The sequence below is a fragment of the Ciona robusta genome, chromosome 12, assembly GCF_009617815.1.
Source record: "Ciona robusta chromosome 12, ASM961781v2".
Classification (NCBI taxonomy): Eukaryota; Metazoa; Chordata; class Ascidiacea; order Phlebobranchia; family Cionidae; genus Ciona; species Ciona robusta.
In genome coordinates, this window is record NC_143246.1 from 5,304,522 (window position 1) to 5,323,750 (window position 19,229).

Below are 19,229 nucleotides of genomic sequence, written 5' to 3' on the forward strand. Positions count from 1 at the left end.
ACACACTAGTTTAAAATCGAATGAAACATTAAGAAATAAAACATGTTTGTACATTTGTCAGGAAACAGCGTCGTCACTTCGCATAGAAAAAGTCGCATAATGCCATTCGGAAATGAATACTCCATAGTTCATTGCCTTAAAAGACAGCGCATTGCCGGAGCGACACTACGTACCGGACGAGATGTTACGTAGTTCCTAAAAACGTCGAAGGAATCTTTTCAATGGCACATGTATGGAAACACCATGTCAATTGGAAATCCGGGTCAAGGGCAAACATTTAAACTACCGCGATAACTGTCTATATTCCGACAAAAACACCTTTACAGTACAAGTTATATTAAATATAACTGCCTAATACTAATTTAAAAAATATAAACATACGTAAATTTTGCGCTATGTGATTACGTTCACCGTATTTTTTAGCTCAATGACGTATTTTACGTAAAATAGCCGCGCAACGTATAGCCGTTTGTCAAAATCCGCCTCGTTTACTCTTACCTGCTGAATAAGTGTGATCAATTGGCGTTCCAGTGCGCTGGAAATAAATAAAGACGATCGTGTTATTTACAATCGACTTCGATCCGTCTTGCCAGAGGTGCAACTTTCATCGCCAAAATTGGTGCTACGTTCGATCGCTTGCACGCGGCGGTATTTTTAACTGCGGGTAATTCGACTGCAGCTTACATCATGGGTTACGTATATTAAAAGCAACTGATCAGGTAAACCCATATTAACCTATACAAACCCATATAAACTGCCTAACCTATATGAATTGTTAATTACAGAATCTTAGTTTAAGCGAATTTGGCCTAAATATTCACAACCTTTTCTTAAAGAACTAATAAACTATGACATATTCTACATAAACTGATATCTCTATCTGTCTAAGCTGCTTATATGCAACAAACAATTCAAATCAGTTCATTCTTGCTCATTAACGCATTAACATTACCCCTGCCAGTAAGACTCCGCATGCCTAAACCAGACTGGCGCTATCTTGGTACGGACCTAGAGGGGCACAGAATCATAGACCTCTCCTATGGGACTGCGGCATACTCTCATCATTGCTCTATCGTTCTGGCGATAAGACGCTGGCCTGCTTGACAATAAACCGGCACTTGGATACGCGTAAAAGGTTGCGCGGCCGGCTGTTCCCACCAGCGAGGCGAAATGAATTGGAGGGGCGGCTGAAACAGCTGCTCTAACGTTTCACTCGCGCCGGGCACTTTTGCAGCTCCAAGCAAGCGTTAAATTGATGCGAACGAACGACAACTACAACTGCTCAATCCTGTTTACAAGCAAGATAACCGATAAAACAAAGCCCGAAAACGTTGACAGCTCTTTTTTTCCATTCAACTTATATATATATATACTTTATTTAACCTAAATACAAAAGTAGAAGTTTTAAATTTTACACGCCTTACATGCTCAACTATCATACAGTTCCTGATTACTTTGATAATTAAAATCGCCAATAAGCGTTTTTCCCCTTCTAATAAGTGGTACATAATTTTTAATATTAGGCTTATAACTAATGGCTATGCACTGTTTTATATATTACACTTTTTCTATTCTTTTAAACATGTGCACTCAATACGTATACCAGTCTGTCTATATTACTCATGAAGTGGCGCGCATTTTTATAACCTACTCGCTTCGAGTGAGTTCTAAATCCTTTTCCCCATGCTCTCGGTCAGGGCTATTCTTAACGCATGACGATGTTGCTTTTAACAAGCCTAACGTAACGAGCGCCGACCTCAGACGTTGATCTGCTGTCAGCGAGAATATCTGATTTATTCTGATTGTAAATTAGCTCTGTCAGTTAACCGGGGTTTTGGTATTAAATTGGTTTAAAAATATTACTTCAATTTTACATGCGAAATGTCACACACTCTACTCTATAGTCTATAGTGTCTATACCGATTGATTGGAATCGAAATTTGTTTTTGTTTCAAACTGCTATACTGCTAACTGAAGTGCGGGAGTTGCAAGCTATCTTAAGTTAAAACCACACGGCTGCTAATTAGTGGAAAAAAGTTGCTTAATACGATCGATTATAAACCAAGTTTCGCCTAGACGGGGTATAGTAGGGTGGGGAAAGATGGGACACCTTTTCATTCTATTTTCTCGTCCCATTTGTTAGTAAACAAAGAACATCCAGAGACTATAAAAACAAAAGTTGTTTAAAACACGATGGGGAATGAGGTTTGGGTGCTTATACATCACAGTAATATAAGGTATATGTACGTTTATCTATCGTTAATTGTCTATAGCTATATTAAACTAACACAAAACATTGAAACACCGTTTCTGCATAAACATTAATATGATTATAGGCTGCTGCTGCTGCTGCTGGTAAAAGTATGCACTCGCCCCTGGAGATTATTAGTTTGGTTCTGCGGTTTAAGCACTTTATATCCAAAGTCTTTTCTCCTTAAAACCAATTTCAAAACGCAGTTGAAATTCAAGACACTTTTCCCATAGCATTCCATTGTATATACGACTATAGGACTTCATGAGATAGAATAAATGTAAACCTGAGAGCTTAATTAAAGATCAAATGCGTTCACACTGAAAGTTTTCAACAAAGAAAAAGCCAAAGAGACGGTCATATAATCCGCTACACTACTACAATATAAAGAACTCATCCTATAACTAATGAAGACTTTTATCCGATTTAATGCTATAAGCTGCAATAACGTGTTAAAACCTGCACTGAACTGAACTTAATATTGCATATGATGTCTCATCCCTGAAGTTTATGCTAGAATAAAGAATAAAACCCCGCCTAAGTCTATATGCGCTTACAAGGAAGAATAGATCCAAGCATTGAGTTGACAACGCAAATATTAATTCACCATTCAAGACGGGAAAGAAGCTCAGTATTGCATTTTAAGACTTCCATGAATTAATACATTCACAGTATTACAAATACTAACGCGGCCAAAGAAATAAACGAAATTCCAGCAAAACTGTAACAATTGCACCCAATCAGGCTGTCAACAAAACGAAATAGGACCCTAACCCAAAACTTATTTGTTTCTGCCTCAAATAATACGCAAGGCCACTCAATGCACACAACAACCCTCAATTACCACCAGGGCTTGAATCTAAACCCGCCGAAAGCTCTTCCCGTCAAAACAAACGCCGCGATTTTCACCTTACACCGCGCCGACAACCCAAATAAGGAGCCCGGCAGATTTTACGATCTGAGCATCCATCTTCAAATCGGTCGCGCAAAATTCAGAGTAGCTGCTCGAGCATAACAAATTCAAGCGACATGATGTATGATCTGCACATAAGGAATGGTAGCCCTGTGCAACGCTTATGTATAGGCTATATTACATATAACATACGCGTTGGTCCAGTGGGTTATTTCACGGTACACTTTTAAACGCTTGTTAGTATCGGGCAATCAATGGCGTATTGCAACGCATTTTAGCATACCACCGTACTTGTTCTACCAAACTATTGCATATTAACACACTTTTTAGGTGGTATTTGAGTTACAAAAGAAACAAATACCCCGATTTGTAAAATATATCAACCACTAGTGACGCTGTGGCGTGTTGTTAATAGCAACATATCCAGCTGTTTTCTGTGCGCAAAAAAAACGAATAGAGTATTTTTGCAATTACTCTGATAGAGTATTTTTGCAATTACTATTGTATATTCCACTACAAGCTTTACCATATTACTTCGACTGTACGGTATATATTATCTATGTTGTCTTTTTTAGCATACTTTATAGGTCATCGTTAGATTAGCACTGTCCCGAAAAAGTTCGATGAAAATGCCACTGGAAAGAAACCCGTTTCCATTTCCACAGTTGCAAAACGATGACGACTTTGTTGGCTCGCGGTCAACTCAGGTAAGTACAGATTAAGGCATGTTGTAACTTTACTTATTGGGATTTGCTCTAACCCAGTGTTCCAGTGGTGCTTAATGAATTGTCTAAATTGTCAGCCATATAATAAAAAATGAAAAAATCCAATATCATCTACAAAGTTACAGATGTGGTAACTCGTAAGTGGGCCCAAGGTTTATAAAACAGAACACATGTGTTATAACGACTATCCTTACCCCACCAGAAGGTGGGGTAATAATAAACAACTGTCTTCTATTCATTTAAATATTTATACAGAAAAGTCCATTTGCTGACAATACAGAAAATTCCCAACAACGAGATCCTTGGAATCGTTTGAATCGCACACCCACACTGGCGAGCGCAAGGCGTGAAATTTATCATTTTGACCCCCAAGCCCCACAGGATAGCTTGGATTTTGTGATCAAGTCAAAATACGATCACCACAACCAGTTTCTTAGTGGAAATAATAAGACACTTGTACAAAAGGAGACAGTTACTGAGGCCCATGGGTAAATATAGTATGAATGTAACTTGTTTTACTCTCGCACAGCTACTCGTACCCAATGCCAACCTAGATTTGGCACCTAGGCTATCTTATATAATGTTAAACAGAATAACATTTAAACACATAAATACCTACATATTGATTTTTCACAAACGTAAACTTAGAACTTGGATACAAACAAGCATTTTCTCTCTTTACAACTGTTGTTAGCAGGCAATACTGAACACTTTTAAATTAACAGCAAAACAACAGTTGTTAAAACATGCTATAGATAATTGGGTGCAACAGCCAGGATTTTTATCCTGAGCGTGTTTTTAAAAACTGTTGTATTGCTGTTAAATCTCTTTTTGCGTTCTTTAAATAATATGATCTTCGCTATCGTTTTCGAAGAGATAATTTAAAATTAATTATGCAGCCAAATGTGTGCTAATTAAAGCGTGGCTGTTGAACTCAACATATAACTCCAAAACAACATATAAACTAAAATTTGCAACTCTGTACTTACAGGAGAATATTGAAGAACAGAAAGAAGGAAGAGCCTCCTGCATATGATCCTATGTATCCACCACTGAAAATTGCTGCAGCACAGAAAAATGAAAGCCCTCATTGTGTAGAGGGTGCTATACGTAAGATTTTTTATGACTAAATGGAGAGTAATAAAAATATAATATAAAAACCTTATAAAATAAAAAGTATTTTCTGACTGTTTACATTAGCAATATTACATATCTCAAACACTAATAGATATGCCTTAAAAATTTATGAAAAAACTATAAATAATATATTTTAATTGAAATGGTTGTAGGCTTGTAGCCCTAAAAAACTCTAATTTAGCCCTATTTTACCTAAACTTGCCAGCCACACATTACAAAAAAAAAAAGAAAAGAAATTGCCAATAAAATAATTACCTACAAAGTTACAAACATATGTGCCAACTTGTAAGGTGGCACGAAGTTTGTAAAACAAAACACCCGTGTTATAACAACTGTTATTGGCCCACTATGCAAAGATAAATAAGTTACACTCATTCATTTTTCTCAGAGAGCCACCACAGTGCAGCAACAAACAGAGGATACTCAAGACGCCATGATGGCGGCTTCTACTCTATCTAACAAAATAACTCAATCTCTGTTTAATCATATATATTGTTGGAATGAAATCTCAAACTGTTTTTGTAACCTGCACTTAAACTCTTGTGGAAATTTATAAAGTGTTGCTCAATATGTGTGTATTTAAATACGTGTGAAAGTATATGTGCGTAAGTTGTTTTACATGTTTAACTCTTATGTGGTGTACCTGTTTCTAATAGGAATAGATTAAAAAATGACTGAATTTGAACAAGGTATTTATAGTGTATATTTCAAACAGAAATGTCCATTTAATACTGATATTTCCAATTTGTTACAATAGTGTGGCCTTTTACTTACCTGTAAAAAGTGTATTTTTCCATCTTCTGACACTTTAAGAGTTTTTAGAGCCTGACAGTGAGCAATTGATGTATGCCACTGTTTCTTAGTGTAAGCTGTTTAGAGCCTTTGTCTAATTTGGTTTATTTCTTGACCATTTGGCACATTTTACTAGTTAATGCTACAGTGAAGAGAAATACAGAGAAATATAAAATTGGAACTACACTTTGAAAATGTTAAGGTAAAAATTACAAGAAAGGTACATGGATTGGTAGGTAAATCTATAAAGTACTATTAGTAAATTTTAGTTTTTAAGTTTGTGAATCGACATTTATGCAAATTAGGCTTCGGCAGTGTAGAAATGAAACCCAAAAAGCTGTAAATATGTTCAACTACTTTTAAGCAATAATATATAAAGCAAATGGGGTAAAAATATACGAGTAAAATTAAGTTTAAACAAATTTCATGTTCACATTAATTCATACCAGACTTGTATTAGTATTAGGTAGCATTGAAAAATTTGTTCGTGCAAATGAAATTTTAAAAAATATGTGATCACAGTTGTTGTTTACAAAACACAGTGAAGTTTAAAAAACTTTTTCTAGAAAAAAGACAGCTTGCTTTTTAAGGTAGAGGTGTTAAGATACAAAAAGCAGTTTTTTTTGTAAGTTCATAGTGTATAAAAATGAAACCTTTCCTAATATATATAAAACACATGTATTTTAATAATGAATTCAAATTCCTAAAACAAGTACGTTTTTTTGGAGTATGTCTGCTATTGTAACACTTTTTAATGCTGTTTAAGAAAAACTTATATTTTTTTCTGGGAATTTTCTACAGCAAGCTAGTTAAGCCACATATATGTGTTAGGTCAATCTAGTTGAATGACGGTCTCATGTTCATCAGTGCTTGGATACATCTCTGTTAAAATTGCAGCTGCTATTCTATTCTTTAACCTACCAGCAGCCTGGAATAAACATGGTAGCTTTTGACAATTTGTTGTTTGTTTATGTACAAATTTTGGTATTTTCTGTTTTGATTTATGATTTAAAATGAGGGCAAAGTCACCGCTATTTATGGGTTATATTACTTATACAAAATATTGGTTACACAGAAAAAAATAAAACAGTCACACAGTAATATACATTGTAACTCAAAAGCAAACACAATGTGTATGAAACATAACACCCATGTTATACCTTGACATTCCCTGTCCCACAACAGTACATAAGTTACAGACACATATATGGTAACTTAAACCCAGACAATATATGTATAAAACGTAACACCTATATTATACCTTGGCTTCCCCTACCACACAATAATAAATAAGTTACATCAACAAAACTTACCGTTTGTGGTCTTTTCCTCGGTAATGGTGTTTCTCTTCTTATATCATATGCAGACTGTACAGAAGTCATAGGACGAACTTTAAACCTTGGTGTTGTGGTTCTTGCTGAATGATAAGATGACTGCGGACGACTCTGCATTGCCGATGCTGTTCGTGGCATGCCTGAATGAAATTTGTTTTTTTAGATCACGGTTTCAAAGATAGGAAACGCTCTCGGATAAAACAGAAATAAATTACTTTTTTGGGGGAAAAGGGTTGACTGTTACACCCTACAAACAATATAATAACTCCTTCAGTTAAACAATATTACTTGGTTAATATGTCAGTTTTAAAACAGTGTCTCCCAAACGTTAATAGGATGTAGGCCAGTGTTTCTAAATTTTTATGGTACAGTTTCAAAACTGTTTCCCAAACTTTACCGAGAAAGTGCTTTCCAAACTTAAATAAGCTGTTCGAACAGTGCTTCCCAAACTTAATTAAGCTTTTCGAACAGTGCTTCCCAAACGTTATTAAGCTCACAACACATTTTCAACTTGAAAAATCCAAAACAGAAAAAAATCTCACTTAGTGTAGCACTAGTAGGTCTGCTTGGTGTATGAACAGTCATATCTCTCTCAGTGTCCATGATCTGTGCTTGGAGATTGTCAACTTGGTCGAATGCGTTTAATTTTAGATTCCTTTCAATAGATAACTGGGCACTCATCTCTTTTAAACTCCTGGTGGAAAAAGTTTAAAGTTACGGAACATGTTTTTATACCATAAGAGCTGCTAAAAAAATATTTACATTATGACTGGTAGCAGAGGTGACAGAATACATGGTTGAGGTATATGAGTTTATATTTACATATACATGTATATGTAGGTGTATGGGAAAGGATTTTATATGCAGAGGAATTGTTAGAAGCTGTTTTCATTTTCACATTAGACTCCTTTAGATATTTTTGTAATTTTACCTAAATAAAAAATTCAAGTTTTTCCGAATTAGACCATTGTATGTTGGATAAAAAAAGTTTTACAATACAACATACTGTTTAACAAGGAAAATGTGTACTATATTAAAATCACTCAATTAAAACAAACAGAGTTTATATTGTTGGGAGCAATATAGAAAAATATTTCATTGTAATATGGCATAATACTATAATTACTTCCTAAAATTTGTCAGCTAAAGTGACAAAGAAAATTTCCTGCAATTGCCTCAGTGGCATGTCCAGACCTGCCTATTAAATGCTGCCATCAGAAATAATGAAGCAATTAGTAAAGATTGGAAGCTATAATGGTCACTGTAACACGGTGTGCACAGATTACAGTTTTAGGGCCAAAAACTGCACAAATTTTTACTTTTGAACTTTAATTTGATTGCTCTGGTCATATCGGGTATTTCTTTCCACCTCGGTTGCTAAAGCTTTGAAACGTTTGTCTTTTTCCTCGAGTTCTATGACCAAACGGTCAAGATTTCTTTGCCTGGCGTGCTCCAATTGTTGCCTGTATAATAGGAGATGGTTAAATAGGCGATATATGTATACAGTATACTATAATATGTACTGTTGCCGCCAGGCATATTATACTTGTATTTTAGCTCTTTCAGCATAAATTTGCTGACAGAATAATATATTATACAATTGAAATATTCATTCTTTAGTTTAAATGCATTTTATTTTCAATCCAAAAAGATTATATTGTTGGTTATTTCAAGCCACAAGTGTGTTTCTAGTCATATAAGTAAGCACCTGGATTTACTAGTTTACACTATTGTTATGTATTATGGCTGTATAACAATAACCATTAAACCTGTGGACTCAACAATACAAAATGTTCACAATGATTGAAGACTTGTGCCATCTGTCATTGTAAATGTGACCACCAGTAAAGGTGAAGATAAGATTGTTTTGGTTTGAAGAATGCATTTTGGGTGGATTTGTTTATTGTAGTTAGAGACTGGCTAACTACTGTTTATTCTGTTTAGTATTTGTGAGGAAATGGTGGTGGCATGTAGTGTAGTTAGGACAGTTTATTTTATTAGCAATTATTTTTAAAGTGAATAGGAATTTAAAGGCAATTGTTGTGTTTGATTTTAGTAAAACTGAAGTTGCTTTAGTGGAAAATTAGTCAGAAGTATTTGACATAATGAAATTTACTTAGCTGGAAATAAAGTACATTGTGTTAGAAATAGAAGTAAATTAAGATTTGTTTTTCTGTAGATTTTTGTGGCATGAAAGGGATAAAAAGTTTAAAAATTAAAAATACTTCAATTTCCCCTTGTTTTCTATATGTGTGAGGTCCTACAGCAAAGTACAATATTAGGACCTCGGATTGGACCACAATGTCTATTGAGGTCCATGCGGTAGCACCAAGGGTGTTGGGGTAATGGGCCAATCCTGTCATAAATCCTAGGACCCATGGCTTGCCCTCTGCGGGACTTCACCCACATAGAATAAACTAAAACTTATTAACTTGCCTGCTTCTTTCTTCTTGTGCGTCTTTGTACGCTTTTTCTTTCAGAACTTTTTTCTCTCGCTCCATTTGCTCGTATGCTTTTTTAAGTCGAACTTCTGATGCTTGCAGAGATTGGCGAGCAGAATGTAGCTCCTCTCGAAGCAAATCTGCTTCCTCTTTACCAACGAGTTGTTTCCCAAGACAATCTTGTCGAGTTCTGTAAAAGAAATCAAAAAATATTATAAAAATAAATTACTTAGACATAAAAATAAAAACATGCTGCATGTAAAGGTATTTTGGTTTTCAATAATATAACACGCTGTCGTTCTGTAAATAAAAACAATGTTGGTTTAAAGACAAAAATTAAGAAAACTGCTATATTTTTTAATTTGTATTTGTCAAACTTATACAACATTTTTATTTTTCAGTCTATTATTTTTTATCATTTAAAATCTAATACGAAATTAAATAGTCGCAATATAAAGTGACTGAAAAATAACCCTTTTTAATTATATATGACATTTATTGATAAACATAAAATTCTCTAACTACAATCCTTAGTGCTTTAATAAAATAAAGATAAAGTTTATTGACTTGTTTGCAGTGTTCTATTATGTTAACTACTTATTTCCTAGTACTGTATAAAGCTATGTTGGCAGTTAGAAAGTGTGATTAATTTCAATTAAGAGTTGGCTCATAAACTGAACATAAAGAGTTTTAATTATACATATTCTAATTTCAATTCATATTATCAATAAATATTGTTTTTAGCCAATTCATGCAATTTTATGGATAGAATTTATCCACTACCCTATTAATAATGATACTTCTTACACTTTTTTACATTTTATACTACTTTTTACTCTTTTTCTTACTTTGTCACTTCGTGCGTTAATTTCTCGACGGTGACCTTATATCTCCCCCCAGTGGTTGAACGCTTCCAGTGATGAAGAGTGTTAAGTTTACTGAGGAGCATGTTAAGCTCATATTTCTCGTGGCGCATCTCTTTTATTTGATGTTCCTATAAAAAAGGGCAAACACTAGAAAAAGGAACAAAAATAGCTAAAATAACTAAGACTACTGTAATAAATCATAGCGAAAATATAAAATATGATGAAAAAATTACGAAATAATTATAAAAAATTGCAAAGTGCTAAAAAAACTTTATAAAGTATTACATAGAATAATAAAGGGCAGAGAACTTCTAATTTGTAAAATATTTCATTTTACCATGTTTTTGTGGTCAAATCAAAATTTAAGAAATAAATCGGTAAAGTGAGAAAACAGAACTGATTATTTAAAAACACAATGGCAAAAAGCAATGTAGTAATATAACTATTGTGTATAGGGCCTTGTACCATGTAAACAACTGAAGTAGGATTACATAAGATTATTTACCCAAGCTTTTAAAACACAATAACTTCTAAACAGTAAACTGTAAAGACATGTATGTGTTAAATTTGCAGTTAAGTGTTGCTCAAATTTAACAGCTTTTTTAGAAGACTGAAAACATTCAAAAAAGAAAATAAATTTGAACCTGTATTCAAATAATTGTGCCCTGGGGGTAAATTTGATTGACAGGTGAAGTAAAATTATCTTTTCTGCTACACATTAGTGGTGATAATTATAATTACAACCCCTTTTTCTCTAACAGAAGCTGTTAAACTTGAAACATTTAGCTTGGCAAAGCTGGAGGGTTAGGTATTAGGTATAGACACATTTTCAAAAAAAAAAAAAATAGAATTTTTGAAAAAGCAGAAATCCATTGAGGTAATTTACTGAGCTGGTTATGTATATCAGAAAATTATTGTAATTTTGTTAAGAAAATAGTTTAGAATTAATTTTTTTTAATTTTATAAATTTTTTTTAGGTTTTTATAACTTTTTTTTAGGTTTTATAATTTATTTTTAGGTTTTATTAGTATTTTTTTTATATATTTCACTTTAAAGGTCAAGGTAAAGTAACTTAGAGATTCCATTACAGATTACTGAGCTGTCGTCAAGTTACCGCAAGTGCCTTTGGTTTGGTAAATATACAACGTGACGCACGCCACTATCGGCGTGGCTGTGGGCTAAAACTTGAAATTCAAGATGTTCCAAAACGCCAGAGGCTTCCACTTTAACGGATACCACACGAGAGGTATACCTTACATATTACACAACGATAATTAGTCTAACGACGTGTGTTTTTAGATATCAAAGATCGTTTAGGTATAAAAGGAAAGTTTACGTTTACAAGTGATTAGGGGGGCCTAAGTGGAGCTATTAAGAAAAAGACGTCATAAAATTAATAGGAGTAAAATTATGCAATTATACTTAGATGAGGTATTTAGGAAATTATGTCATTATAAATTGTGATTCTAAAGTAACAACATTTTTAAATAAACCCCTTAGGGCAGGAACAACACAGAATAACATTACAATTCATTGAAACAAACTTTGGTCATAATGAGCTTTATAATTAATAGGTAGCATTATGTAATCACTGTTAATCCATGAGACAAACATGTGAAAAAATATGTTACATAACAGCAGTGAAAAAAGTGACATTTTATTTTAACATACCATGCAGTATGAGCTATGTGCATGAGCTGGCTGGCCGGGGAATGTCATTGTTTATTTATTTATTTATGGTAATAGGTCAGTTTAGCAACGTGACAAAACTAGGTTGACATAGAGCAGGTCATTTAGAATTAACTGACTTTATGCATATGTTAGTTTAGTTGGTACAGCATATAGTGTATACTGTTTTAGGGTCTGCTTATTTTGATGCAATAAATTAAAGTTGTATAATATTAGTTAAAAATTTATATTTACAGTCTCTGGGTTGGATTTATAAGGAAAAATAAATAATTTATAAAATAATTTCTTAATTAATTTTATCCAGTTTATTAGGTTTAATAATTATTTAGCAGAAAATATTTATTTTAGTCAGTATTGTCAAAAGGTGTAGAAATCTATATTTTTATCTATATTTTTTTGAATCTTCGCTATTTATAAAAACAGATAAAAATTAATATTATTAATTTTACTTTTAGAGCAACATGATTACGCTGTGAGTGTGATTGGACAACCCAGACAAGAATTTTCAAATTTCCCGCCAAATTTTCCCATAAGGAGAACAACTAGTTGTATAGGGAGTGTTTACGAGCAAAATTTTGAAAACTGCAACGGATTTTGTTCCCCAACCCCTGCCAGTGTAGTGCTACAGGATCCTGGGTTCGAATTCATTTACCCCGAAGATATGAGCACGAAAAGGAACTTCACTGTGCCTTTAAAGGGCAATGATGTACAAGATATGGTTAGGACCTTTATGTGTTGCCATGTGTGTAAAGAAGTTTGTAGCAAACCAAAACAACTAAAATGCTCGCATACAATATGCCAGCAATGTGCGATGCATTTGAGGACAAGGAATAGAGAGACAGGTATGTGAAGATAGAAAAGGGTTCATAGAATTTATTATATATGAACTATAGATTTGCCTATGTTACCATTGTAGGTATATGTGACCTTGGGCAAGACACTTAACGGCAAATTGCTCCAACCTAGTGGTCACTAATGGGTTGTCCAAATTGTCAGCTGTACAATATTATATATATATATATATATACATATATAAAAGCAATTACTAACAAAGTTACATACGTGGTAGCTTGTCAGCTGGCACAAGGTGTATGTAACAGAACACCGGTGTTATAATGACTGCCGTTCATTCAGAATAATATATATTTACATTTTTGTAACAGGAGAATCAATGATCAGATGCAAAGTCTGTAAACTTCTCACTACTTGGTACGGGAAGTCACTTGAGGGTCTAAAAGATAACGGGGCAATGCAGAAGTTGGTGAGTCGATCTGGGGGGTCCGGAGGCGGGGGAAGAAGAGGAAGAAACGGGAAGATCACGATGTACGGTGACCAAGACATGACGATCAATATTGTGTCTTACGCAAAAGAAAAAGAGGAGATAGAAAGAACGCTGCAATCGGCAGAAAAGAAAATTGAGAAATGTAATCAACAGGTAGGTGATGTTGCAGTGTTTCCTATACTTTTTTAATGCTTAAAGTGTTTCCAATTGTTTTTCTTTATTGAGATTGCTATAACTTTTTTATCATATTAATTTTTTACTATGATTTTTTTTTATCCTAATTTTTTTTTATGTTGTGAAGATACAACTAAAAACATAGAGATGACCATACCCCACTTTAATATATACATTTTTAATACTTGTATTCTACAAAGCACTTCAAATTGGTAAAGAATATGTATAGCCACCGTTGATTCAAGTTATCTATTGGTGTATGAGTCAGAATCTCCTTATAATCTTAAGCTGATTGTGGTGGATATAAAAACAAACTCATGCCCCAAAGCATAACACTGTACAGTTATCTAACTAAGTGACATATGACTCGTTATACAAGTAGGTTGAAGTTTATATATTGCAGAGCAAACTGGAACAAAGTTAAACTGTTACAGCTTTCTCTAAATAAATGTGTTAACAAAAAAAATGTTTTAAAAAATTACTTTTAAAAAATTTAAAAAATAATTTATTTTTGAGACTAATCTACTGGCAATTTAGTCTAACAATACTTTGCAATTTTTGCGACACGTGTCTAATCGCCGGATTATGTAGACTTAGACAAGTATGTCAAATTCTCGGATATTTCCTAATAAAATTGTCAAACAAATTTATCTGACTAAATATAAAAATAAAACTTTTTAGTGAATTTTTTATACAAATAATTTTATTAAAATTCGAAACAAATTTTTTGATAAAATTTCAGACAAAATATGTAAAAGAATATGAACGAAGTATTAACCGCGAAAAAATGAAAATCCGTAAAGAAATTGAAAGAGCTGTGGAGAGTTACGTGGCTTCTATTCGCGCAAACAAAGTAAAACTCATTCAAGATCTTGACAACATGTTTGAAAAGGATTATGATCCAGTAAAGGTGATTATGATGTCATAAAAAAATAAGTGAATCGTGAAAGTATTTTTCTGTTGCATTAATACAGCAGAATTGATTGTAGGTTTGTCTATGATAGTCTATTTTTTCATTATTTTATATTGTTTTACTTAGTAGTAAACAAAAAATATTTACAGAATTATACACAGAATCCTAATGACTCTCTCAAGTGTTGTTAATTGTTAAAAACTCAATTAGGAACTATGGGGTATTATGTGCTCACAGTATCTATCTTACCCCACAGTACTATATACAATTCCATTTTTGAGCAATTTTTACTATGATTTTGTGACCAATTGTAATTGTTGTATAAATTCCTCAGGAAGCCAAAGAGATGATAAAAGTACAAATGCAGAGTCTAAAGTTGGTGACGCAGTGTTGTTCAGTGGGTAGCAGGATACTACAGGGGGGAGGTGCTCCGTTAGATTTACAGAACTTCAAGCAAATGGTCAGGAAAACCATGAAATCGACAAAAGCTGGCCATCTGCCAGCTGCTATACATACACCATATAGAACTTCGGTAAGTTTTAGAGAATTTAAAGGAATGAGTCTTTTAATGTAAGGTACAAGTGTTGTGTTGTAAATCTAGTCCTGATCTAGCACTCACACTGTTGGTTATATCTCATTAACTTGTAACAGAATGCATTAAGTGCTAAAACGCAGCAAAACATTATGTGGGATATTATGTTTGTATTGAAAGTGACCTAATCCGTATTTTTTTAACCAGAGAAATAGATATTTCACCCATAAAAGCATCATCAGCCTATTATTCAAATACCCACAAGTTGTTTAATATATTTATTTATATTACTTTGCAGATAAAATTCCATGCAAATGATTCTGACTTCTCAAAGTTGGCAAAACACTTGGGGTTTCTGGTGGATCGAAACAGAAGATCTAAAGTGATGGAAGAACAAAAGAAGGAAGAGCCAGTTAAGGAGGAGAGCGAAGAAGAGCCAATTTATGATTTTCCTCCAGATGTACAGGTAAGACGATCATCTTTAAAGGAAAATTATGGGGAGAATGTTTTACAAATTCTTTTGTATTTTTTGAAAATATGGGTAGAATGTTTACACATTAATTTTACATTAACCTTTTAATTGAAGCATGTTTAGTTCATATTTATATGTAGTATGATAACCTTCAAGATAACATTACACCCAGTCTTAAAATATAACATGAGTTTTTTTTATTAAGTACAAGCAATTGGAACAACAAGACTCAAACCAGGCTGAAGAGGAAAGTCTTTACGACACAATCCCATTTTTTGACGACAATGATGAATTATATGAAGATCACACTCAAAGTGAAGAGTCTGGGGAAAATAGTCCTCCGAAGAGTGAAGAAGGGAGCAATAAGGAGCTACCTCCACTCCCTCTCCCACCTCCCCCGCCTCCGTTTATGCTCCTTAATCCGGAAGATGAAGATCTAACTCAAAAGACAGCTGAGATTTTTGCTCGCCGAAGAGCAATAAACGGATATGAGGATACAGATGAAAGTGAGGAGGATGACTCTTTCTCCAGTGACTCATACTCCGAGGAGGACCTTCCAAAAGAGGAAGAGCAACCTCCAAGTCCAGCTCGGAGCACAAGAGCAACGAGGAGAAAAAGTTATGGAGGAAACACGGAGGATCAGTTCCCCAACATCCAGGCAGTTGATCCCTTGCAGGATATGAATAGGAGGCGTAGTGCAGGGAATGCATTGAATCATGGAAGGAAAAACAGCTTATCAATGAAAAGAAGTTCTAACAAGCTATTGTACTGGTAAGATATGAATATTAATACTTCTGTTATAAAACAACTGGTTTACTTCTAAAAAAAATGGGTCAGCTTCAAAATAATAACTTTGGTCCCAAAAATACTGGGTCAAGCTTAAAAAAATAGATTGGTTCTAAAACATATGGGTTCAAACCTAAATTAACTAGTTTGATTTAAAAAAATAAATTAATATTTTTTTTAAAAAATCATTAAAAAGTTGCCTGTTCGAAATAATGGTATATAAGGGCATATAGAGATTTTCCATATAAAAAACATTTAAATAATTTATCTTCGTTTCAGCGTTGGTAAAGCAGTGGAAGCGGGCTTAGATAGCGGTGTTACTCCATTTCAAGTTTTGCCGGAAATTGCTGTGAGCGCTGAGGACACCTTGTGGTTAACGGACAACCAGAACCACAGGGTTCAAGCACACGATGGCAGTACAGGGCAGCTGACTGGAGTGGTAAAAATAACTTCAGCGCATAATGTCCCCTTGAAACCAAAAAGCTTAACAACTTTATATAGAGGAAGACAGGTATGCTGTATATATGTTGGGGTTTATATAGTTTTATCCAGTGGTTAGGTGCTCAAATTGTAACTAAAGAATTTTATTCTAAGTGGGTGAGATACTGCAGTGTGGTATGTTATGGGCACTAGTATTTAGGCCAGGGTTAGCCTATTGTCCTAGTAACTAAAAATACTGGGTTCGATACTCGATACCATTAACCACATATGTCTTACGGCCAGGGTGTTGGGGTGGTCAACCAACTCTGTCTGTTATAAAACCAGAACTCACCTTTAAGTGGTAGAATGAAAAATTAAGATTATTTTGTTGTAATTTTCTGATGGTTTTGTAGGTTGCTGTGTCAAGTGGAAAATGTGTCACTTTATGGACAAACACTGGAGAATGGGTAAGACAGGTTGGGCCAAGTCCAGACTTTGGAAAATTGGGTGGAATTGCAATTGATTCGAATGATAATTTGATCATGTCTGATTTGGAAACTGGGGGTATTGTTATCAATGAGAAGAGGAATAGGAGCATATTGGGTGTTGTGAGCGCTCCTACATCAGGAAAGACACAATGGTTGGGAAGGATTGCAGTCAATACAATGGATCAGGTAGGTGAAGTTAACCCTTGAAATTCATGGCGGCTTGTGGCAAAACGTACAGATTTGCCACAATAGAGTTAACTGTATGAAAGCACACCAGTAGTGCAAAACATCAGTTAATTTTAGGTCTAAAGACATACATACATTAATGTACTCTGGGCTGCATTTTTAGGACCTCCAGTTAAAATCAAGCCCTAGTTGTACTTTAAATCACCGTATTTTCAAATAGACAGATTGAGCACTATCTACATGAGATCCAAAACACATTTCATAAAAAAAACAATGACAAAATTTGTTATCTCAATTTTTCCATTCCAGATTATAGTACCAGACTACAACAAGCATGAGGTAAACATATACAACCATGATGGGACATTTTACAGCAAGTTTGGATCATTTGGTGTTTCCAATGAACAGTTTAGATATCCAAGTTCTGTAGCAGTGGACCAGCATAACAGGTAAAGTTTTTTTATGTTTGAAAATGTAGCTGTTGAAATGTTCCTTAAATAAATGTTACTTGTTTTATCCTCGTGTGGCTGGAAACGACAGCTGCTATGATCCGTTTCATACACCCCGTGCCCGCTTACCAGTTATCATGTTCCACAAATGTAATTTTTTTACCATATAAATTAGCTCCTGAGGCGTTTTAAAAATTCTTATTTTTAGAATATATAACTTAATTTTTTTTTGCAGGATATATGTGGCAGACGAATGCAACAACAGGGTATCTTTGTATTCCGAAGAAGGACAGTTTCTGAGCCATGTATTAACAAAGGAAGATGGTATTACCTTCCCGCATGCAGTCTGTGTGTTTGCTAATGGTAGCTTAGCTGTGGTTGATGATAGCAAAGTTGTAAAAGTGTTCAGTGTTGCCGAAAATCAATGAATTTTTTAACAGTGTTGCTATCAGATCTTTGACAAAGTGTTTTAAGCTTTGTTTAAGAATTCAAGTTTTATTTTTTTCCAAACAAAATATTGATATTTATGAATTTTACAAACAAAATTTTGATTTTATAAGTTTTCTAAACAAATGATGATTTTATAAATTTTGCACATACTAATATAACCAATTTTTTGACCAATATGTAATGATTGTGTAATGTCTCTTATTTTACTGCTCGCACTTTAATACTGCTTTGTAGTTAATATTGTTGCTTTTATTTCTATTAGTGCTTTATGTTCCAATAATTATACTCAAATTTAGTTTGCTGGAGTGGTTTTATGTTAAAAATAATAATAAAAACACAGACAGAGAATAGAAAACAGGCACATACAATTTAATAGAAAAAAAAAAAATTATAGAAAAATATATTTCGAATAAGTTATTTTAAAAGAAGCCTCCACAAACCTTTGCACTGATGGTTTTAAGTCGTTCCTCTGCAGTAGAAGATGCAGCTTGGTCCTTCAGCTTCCCAAGTGATCTCATTGCCTCCTCTCTGCTCTCGGAGATCAATCCTCTCACATCATCATGAATGGAGAGATGACACTGAGCAAGACGGGACTTCATCTGTAAACAAGCCTCAAAGAGGTTCTGGACAAGATCCTAAAATAAGAAGAAAGAATGAATAGACATTCTGTTTGAATAAGAGACTAACGATGGCATTCACCCGAAATATATATTTATTATATTATACAATATTCTGGACTTGGATTTGGTCTGTTACATAATTCGTAGCACTTGATCGTGACTTGAATGAATGGAACTTATCTACTCATGAAGGGGCAAAAACAGTAGTTATAACACAGGTGTTCATACACCTTAAGCCTTTTCTTACCTTTACATATTTAAACCCTGCACTGTAACAGACCCGTATGCGCCAAATTTTTAGTTTACACA

General features: G+C 33.9%; 3 protein-coding genes across 6 annotated transcripts in view; 2 read left to right on the forward strand and 1 right to left on the reverse strand.

Annotated features, from left to right (window-relative positions):
• Positions 1-3,628: 3,628 nt before the first annotated feature.
• Positions 3,629-5,705, forward strand: LOC149727115 (protein CFAP276-like). Its single transcript, XM_089889811.1, has 4 exons — positions 3,629-3,871; positions 4,145-4,377; positions 4,881-4,999; positions 5,415-5,705. The coding sequence occupies exons 1-4, from the start codon at positions 3,788-3,790 to the stop codon at positions 5,483-5,485; spliced, it is 507 nt and encodes a 168-aa protein (XP_089745937.1). The 5' UTR covers positions 3,629-3,787; the 3' UTR covers positions 5,486-5,705.
• Positions 5,706-5,881: 176 nt separating this feature from the next.
• LOC149727116 (uncharacterized) overlaps positions 5,882-19,229 on the reverse strand; it is a 52,034-nt gene continuing 38,686 nt past the window's right edge. For all 4 annotated transcript variants that reach the window (XM_089889777.1, XM_089889779.1, XM_089889778.1 and 1 more), the window contains 7 exons: positions 18,741-18,935; positions 10,442-10,587; positions 9,589-9,783; positions 8,472-8,615; positions 7,695-7,846; positions 7,132-7,292; positions 5,882-6,746 (listed from right to left, as the gene is read on the reverse strand). In XM_089889777.1, coding sequence (XP_089745903.1) covers positions 6,651-6,746; positions 7,132-7,292; positions 7,695-7,846; positions 8,472-8,615; positions 9,589-9,783; positions 10,442-10,587; positions 18,741-18,935 — 1,089 coding nt within the window. In that variant the 3' untranslated portion in view covers positions 5,882-6,650. The remainder of the gene's footprint in view (positions 6,747-7,131; positions 7,293-7,694; positions 7,847-8,471; positions 8,616-9,588; positions 9,784-10,441; positions 10,588-18,740; positions 18,936-19,229) is intronic.
• LOC149727117 (uncharacterized) lies at positions 10,859-18,600 on the forward strand. The gene is made up of 13 exons (XM_089889791.1): positions 10,859-11,147; positions 11,221-11,336; positions 11,550-11,705; positions 12,604-12,990; positions 13,312-13,583; positions 14,347-14,514; positions 14,852-15,049; positions 15,348-15,515; positions 15,727-16,292; positions 16,587-16,818; positions 17,141-17,401; positions 17,711-17,850; positions 18,086-18,600. Exons 3-13 carry the CDS (start codon positions 11,657-11,659, stop codon positions 18,276-18,278), a joined length of 2,634 nt encoding a protein of 877 aa, XP_089745917.1. The 5' UTR covers positions 10,859-11,147; positions 11,221-11,336; positions 11,550-11,656; the 3' UTR covers positions 18,279-18,600.

Coding starts and splice junctions, on each gene's coding strand:
- LOC149727117 (XM_089889791.1), top strand. CDS start 11,657: ATGTTCCAAAACGCCAGAGGCTTCCACTTTAACGGATACCACACGAGA. Junction 13,584..14,346: donor TTGAGAAATGTAATCAACAG/GTAGGTGATGTT, acceptor ATAAAATTTCAG/ACAAAATATGTAAAAGAATA. Junction 17,851..18,085: donor GCAGTGGACCAGCATAACAG/GTAAAGTTTTTT, acceptor TTTTTTTTGCAG/GATATATGTGGCAGACGAAT.
- LOC149727115 (XM_089889811.1), top strand. CDS start 3,788: ATGAAAATGCCACTGGAAAGAAACCCGTTTCCATTTCCACAGTTGCAA. Junction 3,872..4,144: donor TTGGCTCGCGGTCAACTCAG/GTAAGTACAGAT, acceptor ATATTTATACAG/AAAAGTCCATTTGCTGACAA. Junction 4,378..4,880: donor ACAGTTACTGAGGCCCATGG/GTAAATATAGTA, acceptor CTGTACTTACAG/GAGAATATTGAAGAACAGAA.